The 17,910-nt window shown below is 44.0% G+C and overlaps 1 protein-coding gene across 1 annotated transcript in view; it reads left to right on the top strand.

Annotated features, from left to right (window-relative positions):
* Positions 1 to 15,236, top strand: part of LOC147112824 (fibrocystin-like) — a 610,710-nt gene extending 595,474 nt beyond the window's left edge. The window contains exon 43 of the mRNA XM_085998227.1: positions 13,687 to 15,236. Within this exon, the coding sequence (XP_085854353.1) occupies positions 13,687 to 14,264 (578 nt within the window). The 3' untranslated portion in view covers positions 14,265 to 15,236. The remainder of the gene's footprint in view (positions 1 to 13,686) is intronic.
* The last annotated feature ends 2,674 nt before the right edge of the window (positions 15,237 to 17,910 follow it).

Here is a 17,910-nt window from a genome sequence, read left to right as displayed (position 1 = left end):
TTAAATTTATGGAATGATGTAGCTTCTACAGTTTTTTGGGGCAGCATATTCCATGGACCTACCACCCTCTGAGTGAAGTAGTTCCTCCTCATCTCAGTTTTGAAAGAGCAGCCCCTTATTCTAAGACTATGCCCCCTAGTTCTAGTTTCACCCATCATCGGGAACATCTTCCCTGCATCCACCCGATCCAACCCCTTCACAATCTTATATGTTTCAATAAGATCGCCTCTCATTCTTCTGAACTCCAATGAGTAGAGTCCCAATCTACTCAACCTCTCCTCATATGTCCATCCCCTCATCCCCGGGATTAACCGAGTGAACCTTCTTTGTACTGACTCGAGAGCAAGTATGTCCTTTCTTAAGTATGGACACCAAAACTGTACGCAGTATTCCAGGTGCGGTCTCACCAATACCTTGTACAACTGAAGCAATACCTCCCTATTTTTATATTCTATCCCCCTAGCAATGAAAGCCAACATTCCATTGGCCTTCTTAATCACTTGCTGCACCTGCATACTAACCTTTTGAGTTTCGTGCACCAGGACCCCCAGATCCCTTTGTACTTCAGTACTTTCCAGTTTCTTGCCATTAAGATAATAACTTGCTCTACGATTTTTCCTGCCAAAGTGCATAACCTCACACTTTCCAGTATTGTATTCCATCTGCCAAATCTCTGCCCACTTACTTAGCCTGTCTATGTCCCTTTGAAGGTTTTTTATGTCCTCCTCACTCACTACGTTCCCCCCCATCTTAGTATCATCTGCAAACTTTGATATGTTACACTCGGTCCCCTCCTCCAAATCGTTAATGTAGATTGTAAAGAGTTGGGGACCCAGCACTGACCCCTGCGGAACACCACTAGTTACTGATTGCCAGTCTGAGAATGAACCATTTATCCCAACTCTCTGCCTTCTGTTAGATAGCCAATCCTCTATCCATGCCAGAATATTACCCCCAATCCCGTGATTTTTTATCTTAAGCAATAATCTTTTGTGTGGCACCTTGTCAAATGACTTTTGGAAGTCTAAATACACTACGTCCACTGGTTCCCCTTTATCTACCTTATATGTTACTTCCTCAAAGAACTCCAGCAAATTTGTCAAACATGACTTCCCCTTCATAAAACCCTGCTGACTTTGTCCTATTAAATTATGATTATCCAAATGTCCTGTTACTGTCTCCTTAATAATGGACTCCAAAATTTTACCTACCACAGATGTTAGGCTAACCGGTCTATAGTTTCCAGCCTTCTGTCTACTGCCCTTTTTAAATAAGGGTGTTACATTAGCAGTTTTCCAGTCTGCCGGGACCATTGCCGAGTCCAGGGAGTTTTGGAAAATTATTACCAATGCATCCACAATCCCTACTGCCACTTCCCTCAAGACCCTAGGATGTAAGCCATCAGGTCCAGGTGATTTATCCGCCTTGAGTCCCATTATTTTACCGAGTACCACTTCCTTAGTGATTTTGATCGTGTTTAGCTCCTTCCCCCCTTTAGCCCCCTGTTTGTCCAGTGTTGGGATATTCTTAGTGTCTTCTACTGTAAAGACTGATGTAAAATATTCATTCAGTGTTTTTGCCATCTCCATATTTCCCACCATTAATTTCCCGGTCTCATCCTCTAAGGGACCAACATTTACTTTAGCCACCCTTTTTCTTTTTATATAACTATAAAAACTCTTACTATCTGTTTTTATATTTTTTGCTAATTTACTTTCATAATCTATCTTCCCTTTCTTAATCAATCTTTTTGTTATTTTTTGCTGTCTTTTAAAGTTTTCCCAATCCTCTATCCTCCCACTAGATTTGGCTACCTTATATGCCCTTGTTTTTAGTCGAATACTATCCTTAATTTCTTTACTTAGCCACGGATGGCTGTCTTTTCTTTTACACCCTTTTCTTCTCAGTGGAATATATATTTTTTGGAAGTTGTAAAATAACTCCTTAAATGTACACCACTGATCATGTATCGTCTTACCCTTTAATCTATTTTCCCAATCCACTCTACTCAATTCCGCTCTCATACCTTCATAGTCTCCTTTATTCAAGCTTAGCACGCTTGTTTGAGATCCAACCTTTTCACCCTCTAATTAAATATGGAATTCAACCATGTTATGGTCACTCATTCCAAGGGGATCCTTTACTAGGACATTTTTAATTAATCCTGTCTCGTTACACAGGACCAGATCTAAGGTTGCCTGCCCCCTGGTCGGTTCAGTTACATACTGCTCAAGAAACCCATCCCTAATACACTCAATGAACTCATCTTCAAGGCAGCCCTGCCCAATTTGATTTGTCCAATTAATATGATAGTTAAAATCCCCCATAATTATAGATGTTCCCTTATTACAAGCCTCAACTATTTCCTGATTGATACTCCGTCCAACAGAGTTGCCACAGTTCGGAGGCCTATAGACTACGCCCACTAGTGTTTTTTTCCCCTTATTATTCCTTACCTCCACCCAAACTGTTTCATTGTCCTGATCTTTTGACCCAATATCATTTCTCTGTATTACAGTGATTCCTTCCTTTATTAACATAGCCACCCCACCTCCCCTTCCTTCCTGCCTGTCCTTCCTGATCGTTAAATAACCTGGTATGTTTAATTCCCAGGCATTGTCACCCTGCAGCCATGTTTCTGTAATGGCCACAAGATCATACCCATATGTAGTTATTTGTGCCATTAACTCATCTATTTTGTTACGAATGCTACGTGCATTCAGATAGAGAACTTTCAAGGATGTTTTGTGACACTTAGTTCCTGCTTTTGCCCTTTTTATTACTTTACCTTTTACTCCATACCTTCTGCCCCTTCCTGACATGCTCTGGTTTTTAATTTCCCCACTGCTACCTAAGTCTATGACCTTCTCTGTTGTCATTTGTATTATTTGCTCTCTAGGAACCTCCCCCCCACTAGTTAGTTTAAAGCCCTCTCTACAGCCCTAGTTATATGATCCACCAGGACTCTAGTCCCAGCACTGGCCAAGTGAAGCCCGTCCCAACGGAACAGCTCCCTCCTGCCCCAGTACTGGTGCCAGTGTCCCAGGAAGCAAATCCCATTTCTCCCACACCAGTCTTTGAGCCACGCATTTAACTCTCTAATTTTATTTGTCCTAGCCAAATTCGCTCGTGGCTCAGGTAATAATCCAGAGATTATTACCCTTGTGGTTCTGCTTTTTAATTTGGCCCCTAGCTGCTCAAACTCCCTCAGCAGAACCTCCTTCCTTGTCCTATCTATGTCGTTGGTACCAACATGGACCACGACAACTGGATCCTCCCCCTCCCACTCCAAGTTTCTCTCCAGTCCAGAGGAGATGTCCTTAACCCTGGCACCGGGCAGGCAACACAGCCTTCGGGACTCTCGCTCTCGGCTGCAGAGAACTCTATCTATCCCCCTAATGATACTATCCCCTACCACTACAACATTTCTTTTAACTCCCCCCACTTGAATGGCCCCCCGCTCCACGGTACTGTGGCCAGGTTGCTCATCCTCCCCGCAGTCCCTGTTCCCATCCTCACAGGGAGTAAGAGCCTCGAACCTGTTGGACAAGTGCAAGGGCTGCGGCTCCTCTAAAACTACCTCCTGGATCCCCGTACCTGCCTCACTTCTAGTCACACCATCCTGACCCTGGCCACGGACTACATCTGAATTAATTAATCTAATTGGTGTGACTACCTCCTGATACACAGAGTCCAGGCAACTCTCCCCCTCCCTGATGTGTCTCAGTGTTTGAAGCTCGGACTCCAGCTCTTCAACACGGAGCCGGAATTCCTCGAGCAGCCAACACTTAATGCAATTGTGATCACCGTGAGCATCAATGGTGTCCACCAGCTCCCACATATTGCAGCAGCAACACATCGCCTGATCTCCCATTCTATGTAATTAATTAAATTTATTAATATTATTCTTAAATACCCTCTGCCTCGATTCTAGATGGTGAATATCACACCTTAGAAACTATAAACCAAGGAGATTTAAGCTTAAAAAGGGAGAAATACTTACCAACCAATCACTTACCCGCATTGTGGTGACGTCACACCTTGAATACTTTTTACCTCGCTCCTTCCCTGAGATTGGAGATTGGTACGCCTTACCTGGTCTCTGGGGCCTCTTGTAGTCGCTCTGCCGCTCAGCTCCGCCTCCACCCGCTGCCGATGCCGCACTGGGGCCTACCTGAGCCTCTGGGGCCCCTTGTAGTCGCTCTGCCGCTCAACTCCGCCTCCACCCGCTGCCGATGCCGCACTGAGGCCTACCTGAGCCTCTGGGGCCTCTTGTAGTCGCTCTGCCGCTCAGCTCCGCCTCCACCCACTGCCGATGCCACACTGGGGCCTACCTGAGCCTCTGGGGCCTCTTGTAGTCGCTCTGCCGTGCTGCTCCGCCTCCACCCGCTGCCGATGCCGCACATTACACATCTGCCCCATATCACCCAGCCACAAATGGATTGGCTGAGAGGTTTGTTCAGACCTTTAAAAAGGCCATAAAGGCAATGTATAATGACGACATACCACTGCAACACAAGGTGGATAACTTCCTGTTTGCTTACCGGAATGCGACACATGCAGTAACCAACCAAACTCCAGCCGTACTGTTTTTTAACCGGAGACTAAGATGTCGCTTGGATTTGCTCAAACCAAACATAAGACGAGATGTTGAGGATAAGCAGCTCCAGCACATAAATGAGAAGCCAACCAAGAGCTTCAAGATAGGGCAACCAGTCTTGGCCCGCGACTACCGAACAGAAAAATGGCAGCCAGGCACGATATGCACACAGCAGGCACCACTAATGTACACAGTGGACGTTGGAGAGAGTATCGTGAGATGCCATGCTGACCAGATTCTAGAGTCACAGGAACAAGCCAAACCTGTACCACAAGCATGTGCACCTGGTAATGAGCCCGAAGTACAGATTGCGTCTACCTCAGAAGCAGGGGTATTGGAAGCTGACGAGCCAACCAATGACAATGAGCCAGAATTGACTCCACCGCCAGAACAGGATACTCGAGAAAGGCGCTATCCAGTCCGGATCAGGAAGCCTCCTCAAAGACTGAACTTATAAATGACTATTTCAGTTGATGTATATATTACTGAGAAAATTGTAATTGTAATTAGTTATTATTTAGTTGTTAAATGAATGTTATGTACTGTTTATCTAAAAGGGGAGGAATTGTTGTGTATGTACCTTTAAGGGAATAACTGGTCTTAGACTGCAGTACTGGCAGTGACCACCCCTGTATAAAAGGCCCTAGCAGGCTTCTGTAGTTTCAGTTTCAAGCTGCTTCTTGTTCAGTAAAGTACCTGTCAAACTGTTCTCCCGAAGTCCGTGTATTATTGAGGCGCGGACTTTACATTATCCTTCCTCGACTTCAATGCAGCCAGGTCAACCACACCATCGTCCTTCAACACCCCTCCTCTGTTGTCCAGCTTAGTGGGACTGCCCTTACTTGGCTCTATTCTTACATATCTGATTGTAACTAGAGCATCTTTATCAATGGCTGCTCTTCCCACCCCCACACTGTCACCTCAGGAGTCCTCCAAGGATCCATCCTTGCCTGCCTCCACTTTCTCATCTATATGCTGCCCCTTGACAATATCATGCAGGGTCAGCTTCCACATGAAGCTATACTTCTCCACCACCTCTCGACCCCTCCACTGCATCTGTGCTGTCAGATTGCTTGCCTGACCTCCAGTCTTGGTTGAGCTGCAAGTTCCTCCGGCTAAACATTGGGAAAACCCAAGACATTGGGGTCAATTTTCTGGCAGCCGTCGGGCGGTTTTTCATGCGGCCAGGGGCCGAAAATCACTGAAAAAGCGGGTCGGGCCCCCGCCTGATTCCCCGCCCTGTCCGACTTTCGGACCGCCGTTTCTCTGCGACCCGCTTCAGTCCCGGCCGCCGCTGGCGGGACTGGTCGTCGGCACACTAATGACCAATAATTACCTTGTTGAAGTAGATTTTCCGGGACCGTTGTGACTTTGGGGCTTTCCCCACATCAAACATGCCTGCGGGGAACCCCGCTGATGAGACCTGGCATGAAGCTTGCCGGCTTGCTTGCTATCAGCTGCAGGTCAATCGGAGAAGCTGCGATTTAAAGGGACAGCACTTGTATGTTGAAGGACCTTGTTGCAGGTTTGGGGCTACTTCTTCAAGGCTTAGGCACAGCTGTGGAAGGTTGGAGCCTCACACACTTCTCCAGTGCGATCTCCTGGGAAGCCCCTCTCGCCACCCTCACTCAGTGCTTCCTCAGCGGAGGCATCTACGAGAAGCATGGGACGCCTTTTTTTTCTTCCCTTCTTGCCATTAGAGGATCTCTAGCAGCGGAGGCGGCAGCAGCAGAACCAGGAACAGCAGGATGAGCACCAGGAGCACCAGGCTGCTGCTCACTCACCTGAAGCTGCACAGGCCAGAAGGGGCCAGCGCTTGGAAGTGGCTTGAGAGCACCTTGCTGCGCTTTAGGGGGCCATGGGGACCCGTTTCTGTACTGGCAGTCCTACTCAGAAGGACTTCCATGAAGATCTAGTTTCTCTGTTCAATAGATGGCCAACGCTCCTCAAGAGATGTCATTCTCTTATGAGCACTCACCATGTTTTCCATACCCTGGCGAGTTATCTCCTCCATGGAGGTTGCCAACCTTTCCATGGTGATGCGTTCATGCGCCAATGACTCCACAAAGGCTCTGCTCATGGTCACTATGGACTCCTCCATTCGCTCCACACTCGCAGCGACCCTGGAGACAAAACCTGCCAGAGACTCCTGCATCTGTGCATGGAGATCCATCACCTCTTCTCTTGCGGATGGATCCAGAGGCAGAGGGTCGACATGCAGCGCAGCTGAGCTGAGCTGGCAGAGTCCTGCGCCCTCCGACGAGGACTCTCCACTGCTGCCCCTGTCTCCAGAATCTGCTGAGGCTCACTTGTGAGCTGTGAAACACCAGGTGACAACACTACTCTATGTCCCGAAGGTCCCCCCGAGGTGTGAGTGTCTGCGCTGGTGCTGGGTGCGCTTACTTCTGCTGACGCTGCGCCCTCAGAGGTTGGAGCTTCCTCTGAGGAGTCTGGCTGCACAGCCTCTTCCTCCTCCACAGTGAGGACGGGGGCTCTGGATGTTACTGTGGGGGAGTTAAGGAAGGAGTTAGAGATGTAATGCCAAGGTTCTTCTGGTGACTCCCAGCGAGTTGGCATCTGCTGACACCTGCATCCATGCAGCATTGGTCTCAGTGGGAGGCCTCTTCCTCCGTGACCTAGGGAAGAGGACCTCCCTGTGGGACCTAACCCCATCCAATAATGCCTGCAGTGAAGCCTCGTCGAATTTGAAGCCAGCTCGGCCTCTGCCGCTGGCAGCAGCTGGTGCAGGCTCCTCTGCCATTGTGCAAGAGTGGTTGAGAAGCCTGCAGAGGTGGAGAAGCTTGCTGGACACTTTGAAAGCACCACAAATTATGACATCATACTGTGGGGATTTCTGACTCGAATTGGACAATTAGCAAGGCTTCCCACATGCTGGGAATTAATTGGCCACTTGAGGGAAAATTGCGAGGAGCTGGCTGACACTTTTTTATGTGTGTCAGAAACCCCACATTCGAGGAAACCCGACCATTTCCCACACAAGCCGAAAATCGGGGCCATCATCTTTGGCCCCCGCAGCAAACTCTATACCCTTGCCAATGACTCCATCCTCCCCAGCCACTGTCTAAGGCTGAACTGGATTGTTTGCAACTTCAGAGTCTTGTTTGAGCCTGAGCTGAGGTTCTGACCCCATATTTTCTCCATAAAGAAGACCACCAATTTCCAGCTTCATAACATCGCCTGCCTCTACCCCACCTCAGCCCCTTTTCCACAGAAACCTCATGCAGGCCTATGTCACTTCCCAATGTAACTATTCCAATGTTCTCCTGATTGGCCTTCCATTTTCCAAGCTCAGTAAATTTCAGCTAATTCAAAACCTGTTCAGGAGGATTTGAAAAGGAACATGGAGTTTTCCTGCTGTCCTGCCCTGGACATTCATCTCATTTGACATTTGTGGGACCTTACTCTGTACAAATTTTCTGCTGTACTTGCCTACATTATAACAGAGATTACAGTTCAAAAGTAATTCATTGGTCATGAAGTGCTTTAGGGACATGAGGACATGAAAGCCATTATATAAATGTAAGTCCTTTTTTAATAAAATTTTACTGTTTCTCTCCTCTCCTCAGCACCAAATTTATAATGTGGCAAATACAAGTAGTATTTCAAGACAAACTGATTAGGTCTCCTGTTCCATGTGGTCTTTAAACAATGGGTGGTGGGTGGGGGGGGAGGCGGACGAGGAATTGTATAATCACAAATGCATAACAAATTTAATGACAGTTTTGTACTTGTTGGAACACATTTAGTCGTGCCCCATAAAAGCGGTTGGAGAGTAGTAGTAGAGGGAGAGAGACAGCCTGTCATGTACTCAAGCCTGAATCTGAATCCTTCATTAGATGTGAAAGAACAGTGCACTAACACTCTGTATTGGTCTCTTCCCTCCTGTGAGCTGCTTCAATGGTGGAATCTGTTACAGGCCAACAAAAGCTGTTTGTACTGAGTGATGGGGTTCCTGCAGCATAGCAGATTTTAATGACAAGTGTGGTGCCACATAATGGACTTTATTACTTTGAGAAGGTAAAATAGATGCTGGCTACTGAAAGGCTGTTTATTAAAGAATTTGTCGGCCTGTGAGGCTATTTTTTATTCTTAATTCTTTGGCGTTACATTGGATACATAATTTCTGTTGGGCTCCCTGGTAGTCCTCTCTGGGGTGTCTCAGACGAAACTTGCCAACCAGTTGCAACCTTCTCTCGCAGCTTTGTTTGGGATGTGAATACCATGCCCTTGTGACATTTAAAGGCAATGCTTTCTCAGGACTGCACAAGTTTAATTCTAATGTAATTCCACTGAAAGTAACTCACACTGACCTATTTCCACAACAAATTCACAACGGAATTGCTTGCGTTGCAAATTCTGGGACAAGTTTTTGGAAATCTGGTCCCAAGAGTGTTGAAATTATTGTCAAGTCATTGTTGAATAAAGGTTACTTAACCAGTCACCACAGGTGAAACGTTCCACAGTCTCGTAGGTCTCAGAATTAAGTCATTTTTTGTATTTAATGGGGGAAAAAAACTACCAGTGACATGAGGCATTTCACATAATGTGATTGGTTGATTGGTCCCTAGTGTACTGGAAATGTGATTTACTGTACAGGCATGAATTATTGTTCATGAAATACCTTAATTCCTTACAGTCTCTATAGCCTGGAGTTCCATCTTTTGGTGTTGAACACATATCTCTTGAAACTTCATTTAGATTTTCAAACTGTACAGAGATCTAAGCTCACTGCTGAGGGTTCAGATCAAAGTGGTCCATTCTGTCTGATGTCTGCCTTGAATGTTGCTGTTCACTGACAGGCCACAGTCTCAAAACTCATGTCTGGAGACTACAGATTTCCCCCAGCACCTTTACACACATTCCTTTCATTTCAACAATGTAGCTGACAGGCTGAATGTTGATTGGTACATCCCAATAAATAATGAATTGAGCTGAGTTGTTACAGAAAGAGTAAGCTGCTGATTCAGGCATTTACACACTGGAAAGTTTTGTGTGTGTGTGTGCACGTTTGAGGGTGGGGCATTGTCAGTGGATGTTTGCTGTCAAATGCATTGTAGCTCCTGTAGTAAGTCCCTTAATGAAATTATGAAAAGAAAAGGAAACTAAATGAAATATGAGTTGTGTTTTTCTTGTTTTTTGCTTTCTAGTTGTCGATTTTTAATAAACTGGGGCCAGTAATATAATGTTGAGATGGTGTCAAAGGACTATTCAGCCACATTTAATAGTGCTGTAAAAAAAGATGCAAATGACTAGCAGTATGTAAAAATCTATTCTGTTTAATAGACACCCATCTGAAGTATTGGTAAGACCTTTACGATCATTGTTCTTTTACTTTACGAGCAAAATCTTTTCAGTGACATCCAGAACCCAGCATTCCTCTCTGTTAATTTTAGCAAAAAATGTAGATTTGTGTGCATGGGGAGAAAGTGGCTGGAGAATTAGATTGTCTGAGACCCAGCCAGTTAATGGGTGTACTGCAACAGGTAGCTACATGGGCATAGCACGTGAGAAGGCTTGGGCTCACCATGGAGGCTGTGACTGAGCTATTCCATTTGGTTATAGAAGACAGTTAACCCTCTGCAATGCGCTACTGATGGAAGTTAGGATCATCGCTGTCCTCAACTTTTATGCCACACGAACCTTCCAGACACCTACAGGGGCATCTTAGGAATCAGCCACTTTGATTGACTGTTGGATAACTAACTCTTCCCTTTCTGTGCTGTGATGAAGATACATAATAAAGTATATTGACAGTGAACTTATTTTATACATTCTTGAGCCTAGCTATTTTTATTTTTTTTAGACAGCAGGAGTTCCTTTTGTTCCTTGGAATGTTTTACCAGCTCGCATGAAGGTTTAGGATTGGTAGTTAAGTAAAGGCTTCTACAGTATCTTAATCAATGCTCATTTGGGGTAACCCAAATCATAAATCTAGCAATATTAATTGGGGTTACATTGCTTAATCTGATAAAAAGACAGTGGGGAAAAATCCACTCACCCTCAAAAGTAAGACCCTTTTTTCTTAGAATTCATTTACACAACACGTTTAGCTGCAGTTACAAAGTGGTTTCAGCTTCACACTGATATTAAAATGTGGAGCTTAAATCAGACTCCCTCCTCTATGGAGTCTTGCCTTGCTCCATTCTGGTGTCAAATTGATCCCTAACCCTGGATTCAGATTTTACACTATAACTGCAGAGTCAATGTGAAGGGGTTTCACTTTGCAGCAATGCTACAGATGTAGTGTAAAAGCACCCTTGGAGTCAGATGAAAATATAAAGAAATGGAAAAATTGCATATCAGCAAGAGATGGTCTGAAGATTTTTAAAATTTCTATTATGTAGCAGCTTAGTAACATAATGGTATAAAATGTACAGCATAAAAATGGACTTAGAATCATAGAATGATACAGCACAGCAGGAGGCCATTCTGCCCATCGAGCCTGTGCCAGCTAATTGGTAGAGCTTTTCAATTAACCCCACTCCTCTACTCTTTCCCTGTAACCCTGTAATTTCTTTCCCCTCAAGTATTCAACTAATTCCCTTTAGAATGTTACTATTGAATCTGCTTCCATTCCCCTTTCAGGCAATGTATTCCAGATCGCAACAATTCGCTGTGTAAAAAAACTGTTTCCTCATGTGGCCTCTGGTTCTTTTGCCAATCACCTGAAATCTGTGTCCTCTGGTTACTGACCATTCTGCCACTGGAAACAGTTTCTGCTTATTCACTCTATCAAAGTCATTCATGATTTTGGACACCTCTATCAAATCTCCTCAACCTTCTCTATTCTAAGAAGAACAAACCCAGTTCCTCTAATCTCTCCACATAACTGAAGTCTCTCATCCCTGGTACCATTCGAGTAAATCTCTTCTGCACCCGCTCCAAGGCCTTGACATCCTTCCTAAAGTGTGGTACCTAGAATTGAACAGATTGCTCCAGCTGAGGCCTAACCAGTGTTTTATAAAGGTTTAGCATAACTTCCTTGCTTTTGTACTCTATTCTTCTATTAATAAAACCAAGGATCCCATATGCTTTTTTAACAGCCTTCTCAACTTGTCCTGCCACTTTCAAAGATTTGTGTATGTAAACCCCCAGGTCTCCCTGTTCCTGCACCCCCTTTAAAATTGTACCAATTAGTTCATTTTGCCTTTCCTCATTCTTCCTACCAAAATGTATCAGTTATAAACAATTTTTTAAAACGTATTTTGCAAATGTATGCCAAATTCATATGAAGGGATTGATTTTAACCCAACCAGTGGGTAGACATTTAAAATCAACCAGACGACTTATCCGGCGATGTCTCGCTTGGATCCGTCTGTTTGCAATTTTAACCTGCTCTTCTGAGCAGGCTGCAAAGACACACTGGCTTGAAGCTGGCGAGGGTCTTTCTTTCAACATGCAGATTGGGATCTGAGGGAGGGTGAGGGTCTCAACCGCTATTTTATCTCCAACTTGAGTGGGGAAGCCACTGTGGCTTTCCGTGCCTGGTGAACTCAAGTCAGAAGAGAATCAGAAGTAGAAGAGGCGCCATTCGTTTGTGGAGCCGAGAGGACCACAAGGAAAGTTTCGGCCTCCCTTGTCCTGAACTCACCGCCCCCCACCATTCCGTACCACGAGACCACCCCCCCACCCCGGAACATCGGACCTTGCACCTGTCTGAGTGCTGGCAGGCAGCCGGCTGCTGCTCCAAATTCATTACCCATTTCATTTCAATCAGCGTGGACTCATTCTGCCGTGGGTAGGTGGGAATCCAATCCCCCCTGAAGTACTTTATAAATTATAAATAATGTTTTGTCTATATTAGTGGCATAATTAGCAGAATATTTAAAATTTTAAAAAGCCTTTGTGGTGGAAGTCCCTGTAATAGCAATGTAATGTTTATGCTGAATAAAATGGGGGATGCCAGCACTGGGCAATGGACTAATTTTCCACTCATTCGCAGACCAATTTGGCAAAGGGGTCTAAAACAGGCTGATTTGCATATGCAATAAACCTACCGGTTTCAGGTGCGCACCCTGGAAACCTACTGAGCAGCCCTAATCCAATGCAGCGAGTAGTACACTTCCGCTGTACTATATTGGACCGTTAGGCATCTGTTTTATGCCTGTAAAATGGGCGCAGTGCCATCGAATTTCTAGGCTGGAATGTCTCAGCACTCCCTCAGCAGTGCACTGAAATGTCAGGCTAAATTACATGCTTAGGCACTGGAGGATTCCTTAACTCTGTCCTAACTTCAGCAAAGCACCTCTTCCATTTCCTATATCACTTGTCCTCATTGTTTCTTCAGTTGTAACCACTGATTTGTGATGAATTGAAGGCAGTTTTGTGGTGTCATCCCACAGTCGCCAGGACCTGGGATGAAACTACCCCAACTCATTTTACAAAAGGACCCTTACAGCCAGCAAAGAGAATGTTCATTTTACCGTTTGGTTCGGATTTGTACCAAGGTCCCTGAGGCAGAAATGCAGTATGCTAATCCATATGTCTTCTGACCCTTACTCCAGTCATTTTTGACTGAAGCATAGAATGCTAATCTAACAAAACACTTTGCTTTCATTCCAACTATATAGAATTCTTTGTCTGAATATATTTCTTGAATAGCTACTTTGAATTTTTAGGACTTAACTATATGAAAATTTGTGTCATCATGCATATATAGAGATGTATATATTTTAAAACTATTTTTAAGCATGGATTTGAAGAGTCAAATATGTTAAAAAAGTATACTTGAGTTTTTATATTGGCAATTTTAAGGGGAAAATTGGGCTGATATTTTCCACACCTAAACTGTCTTTCCACATGAATAAAAGTGTTAGATTAACACAATCAAGTTTGATTTTCACACAGACTCAATTCTGAGATCAAGCAAAATCAAACTTTAACCTTTATAATTGATTTACAACAACAACATTCATCATAAAACAATCCACTGTAAATTCAGAACTGGACCTGCTGTGACATTATCAGCCTTGCATCAGTAAATAACCTATAATTAGACCATCTTGAGTAGTGAGCACACAAGATTAAATATGTATTGGTACTAAACTGGATTGTTGTTCTTGCAGATTACCAGGACAGAAGAGAATGGGAAGGAATGCCAGCTAATGATATCACAAGGGAACCACGAGAGTTCAGAGGTAAAGGAACACATCAATTAGGTGAAATGACTTCTAAAACCATCCTGACTGGGAGCTGTGAATCCTCAGGCATCCGAGGAAACCAAACTGCAGGATCCCGTCATTTTGCAAAGCAGGGCTCCAGTAAGAAGCAGGCCGTAAGTAGCCAAACGATTAGAAAGGGAAGCCAACGGCCACTGGGTTATAATGACATGAGGCCGAGGTACAGCTCTAACGACCCACAGCAACCCTGCGCGAAAGACCTGGATGTCTTTAACAGTGACCAACCGTTGCAGTGTTACTCAGAAAGAGCCGAGGTACACAGACATGACTTATTGCTCCTCAGCATTAAAGATAAAAGATCGCTACATTGCCAGGAAATGGGTAATGAAATCAGTAACACTGGGCATCAGGCGGAGAACACTTCAGAAACGGATTCTGATATTTTCATCCCCACCTCTGGGGATCTGGGTGCCTCTGGGACTCGGCCGCGAATCCTGGGAAAGGAAAGAGACTCCAAATGGTAGAAATAAAATGTTGAAAAATTAACCAGCATGCATGTAAATATTTTATAAATATGTTATATTAAGCGTATTTTAAAAATTATACTTTGATTCTCTCTTTATCAGCCTCGGCAAAATGTTTACAACCGTGCAGCAGCTTTACTAATAATGGACACATATGTCAGACGCAGGTCAATGAATACTGTAGGAGATTGATTTTAAAAGGTAATAGGGAACAGCAGATCTAAACGCAGCTTTGATTAATGTTAGCAGTAAGCATTCATGACACTTTAGCAAGCATAGCTGGCCGGGGAAGAGTTGAAAGCAACGTTTGGACTGGCTCACGGACAAGCTGAAAACACAGGAAGATCGCTGGGTATTTGTGGAAGAGCATTTAAAGCTGTAGCCGCAGTGCACAAATACCCCTGTGGAAGGCAATCAGGTGGAAATTACAGTTCAGCTCTCATGCTGAAGAAATGCCAGTGCACCAGAGATTTACGCAGGCACAGGGAATGCTAAACAGCTGTATGCTAATGAGCAGTGGTTTTACAAAATAAGCATCCTGCAGAGTAGCATTGGTCTGAATTACCCATGAGTGTATTAGGAACTGGGAGGACCACTTCATGAGCAGGAATTGCTTTTAAACCTCCCGCTGTTAATGTATGTTCTATTTATACTACACACATGTAAACCAAAGTGTTTTTTTTTACTTTAGTATGCTACCATTCAAAATATCAGGCTTATGCAAATGATAGGAGAGAAGTTATTATATATTCCGCTGCATAAAAAGCAATCCCATATTTTTATCTATTATACAAATTGCATTGCTGTAAATATTGCACAAGTAAACATTGCTGCCATGCACTGTAAAATCTCAAGTCCAAGGTACACTTCATGATTGTTTTATGTTCCCTGATTATGAGGTAATGATTTATACAGTCGCTTAGAGATTTTTTTGACTGACAAAATGACTGTAAAATAAAAGTATCACTTATATGCAGGTTGTACAATTCTTAGAGGGTTTAAAATAATGACAAGACAGCATCTGCTAAGTTGATATTCCACAAGTCATGAAAACCACTGTCAAGATTTTAAGGAGGTCTGGATGGTCCAAGCAATTCCTATTTCTACAGGTTATACAAATAGCTCTTCTTGCTCGACTCATCATAAAAGCACATTTGAATGGCGCTTAAACATCCCCTTCCTCGATGCACTGTATTCACTCGAGTCTCCAGTAAGGGAGACAAGATTTTTGAAACTTCACTTGAGACTGTGAGACATAATTTCATTGGTGCCCCAAACTGAGTGTGATTCTGGCGATGTGCAGCGACAGCCTGCTAGAAGGGAGAGGCCCAAGGACCATCCTAAATTTGTCCTCGGGCCACAACAGCATAATTCAGGCGAGTTGCGGACACCAATGAGGCACCCTGACACAGCTCACCTGCCAGGGCCTAACCGATTTCAGCCAGCACAGAGGCCCACGGGTAAGTCCAGATCGGAAGGAGGCAATCAGGAGAGGGGACAGAAAACTGCAATTGTTTTGTGGAACCAGTAAGAACACTCCTGCTCCTTCTGACTCCACGAAAAGGTACATTTCACAACATTTGGTGGGTGGGGTGGGGGCCAGGGGTTTGAGTGGCCTTCAGCAGTCCCTTTAAGGGTGCTCAGGGCCTGGAAATACTAGGTTTTTAAATTTATTACATGGGATGTAGACATCGCCAGCAAGGCCAGCATTTATTGCCCATCCCTATTTGCCCTCGAGAAGGTGGTGGTGAGCTGCCTTCTTGAATAAGTGACTTGGTAGATTATTTCAGAGGGCAGTTAAGAGTCAACCACATTGCTGTGAGTCTGGAGTCACAAAAAGGCCAGATGGCAGATTTCCTAAAGGACATCAGAGAACCAGATGGGTTTTTACAACAATCTGGTAGTTTCATGGCCATTATTATTTGTTTTTTTTATTCCAGATTTATTTAATGTGAAATTCCCCAGCAGCCATGGTGGGATTATGAACTGATGTCCCCCCCAAGATCATCAGTCTAGGCCTCTGGATTATTAGACCAGTAACATAACCACTGTGCTACTGTAACCTTGCACTTGCACCACAAGTTACAACTGCTCTAAATGAATTTAGGAGTCTGGGTCAGAAATGGGCGCAAGAACCTCATTTCAAGAACGAGAATCCCTGCCTACCCAGTGCCAGGGTAAGGGATAACTCACGGCGGCTGGAGGGGAATTTGGAAAGGGAGGGGGTAAATCCAGTTGTCGTGGTCCATGTTGGAACAAGCGACAGGTAGGAACAGGGAGGAGGTCCTGCTGAAAGAGTATCAGGAGTTATGATCTAAATTAAAAAGTAGGACGTCGAGGGTAATAATCTCTGGATTATTGCCCAAGCCACAGGCAAATTGGTATAGAAGCAGACAGATCAGGAGAATTAACACGTGGCTAAAGGGCTGGTGTGGGAAAGAGGGGTTCCTTTTCATGGGACACTGGCACCAGTTCTGGAACAGGAAGGAACTGTACCAATGGGATGGGCTCCACCTGAACCGGGATGGGGCCCATGTCCTAGCGGAAAGGGTAAATAGGGAGGTGGCAAAGGCTTTAAACTAGTAAGATGGGGGGAGGGATCTACAAGAAATGTAACTAGCCTAAATATAAACTAAATAGGAAAAGAGAGCGTAGGAAAGAATAAAATAAGGGAGGACATTGATGGCAAAGGAATAAATAGAGTTATAGCACAGGAGTCTAAAAAGATGGTTAAACATAAAGTGAGAGGAAATCCTATTAAAAATGAGTTAAACTGTCTGTACAGCAATGCACACAGTGTCCGTAATAAAGCAGGGGAGCTGGAGGCAATCATGCGTTGTGAGGAACCAGACATAGTAGGGATTAATGAGACATGGCTACAGAAAAATCAGGACTGGGAAATAAACATTGCAGGGTATAACATTTTTAAAAATAGGGAGGGAAAAAGGGGAGGTGGAGTAGCTACTTATTAGGGATAACATAATGGCAGTAGGAAAAAGTGACACGGATATCAGCAAGACAAAAATAGAATCCATATGGATAGAGGTAAAAGATAATAAAAGATCAATCACACTAATAGGTGTAGTCTATAGACCAGCTAATAGTGGAAGGGAGGTGGAGGAAGAAATATACAGAGAAATTAGGGAAATGAGTAAAAAACATAGAATAATAATCAAGGGAGATTTCAATTACCCCGATATTAATTGGACAGAAGAGGTAGGTAAAGGGGATAAGGGAATGGAGTTCCTACAATGTGTACAGAATTCCTTCCTAACCCAATATGTAAAAAGCCCAACAAGGGAGGATTCACTATTGGATCTAGTAATGGAGAATGAACCAGAGCAGATAAGAGAAGTAAAAGTAGGGGAACATATAGGCAATAGTGACCATAATATAATACACTTTAAGATGATAATTAAGAAGGACATAAGTATGATGAAAACCAAGTTAATAGATTGGAGAAAAGCTGATTTTGATGGGCTGAGAAATTGGCAACAATATTGGCAAACAACGATGTAGAACAGCAATGGGAAACATTTATAACGGTGTTCAACAGCAGGAAAAATATATTCCGCTAAAAGGAAAGAACAAACGAAACAATAATGAGACTCCATGGATGAATAAAGCCATAAGGGAACAATTAAGG

The sequence above is a fragment of the Somniosus microcephalus genome, chromosome 9, assembly GCF_052327205.1.
Source record: "Somniosus microcephalus isolate GS21.2 chromosome 9, FLI_Smic_1.0, whole genome shotgun sequence".
NCBI lineage: Eukaryota > Metazoa > Chordata > Chondrichthyes > Squaliformes > Somniosidae > Somniosus > Somniosus microcephalus.
Note: the sequence above shows the minus strand (reverse complement) of the source record. Positions and strands in the feature narration are given on the sequence as shown.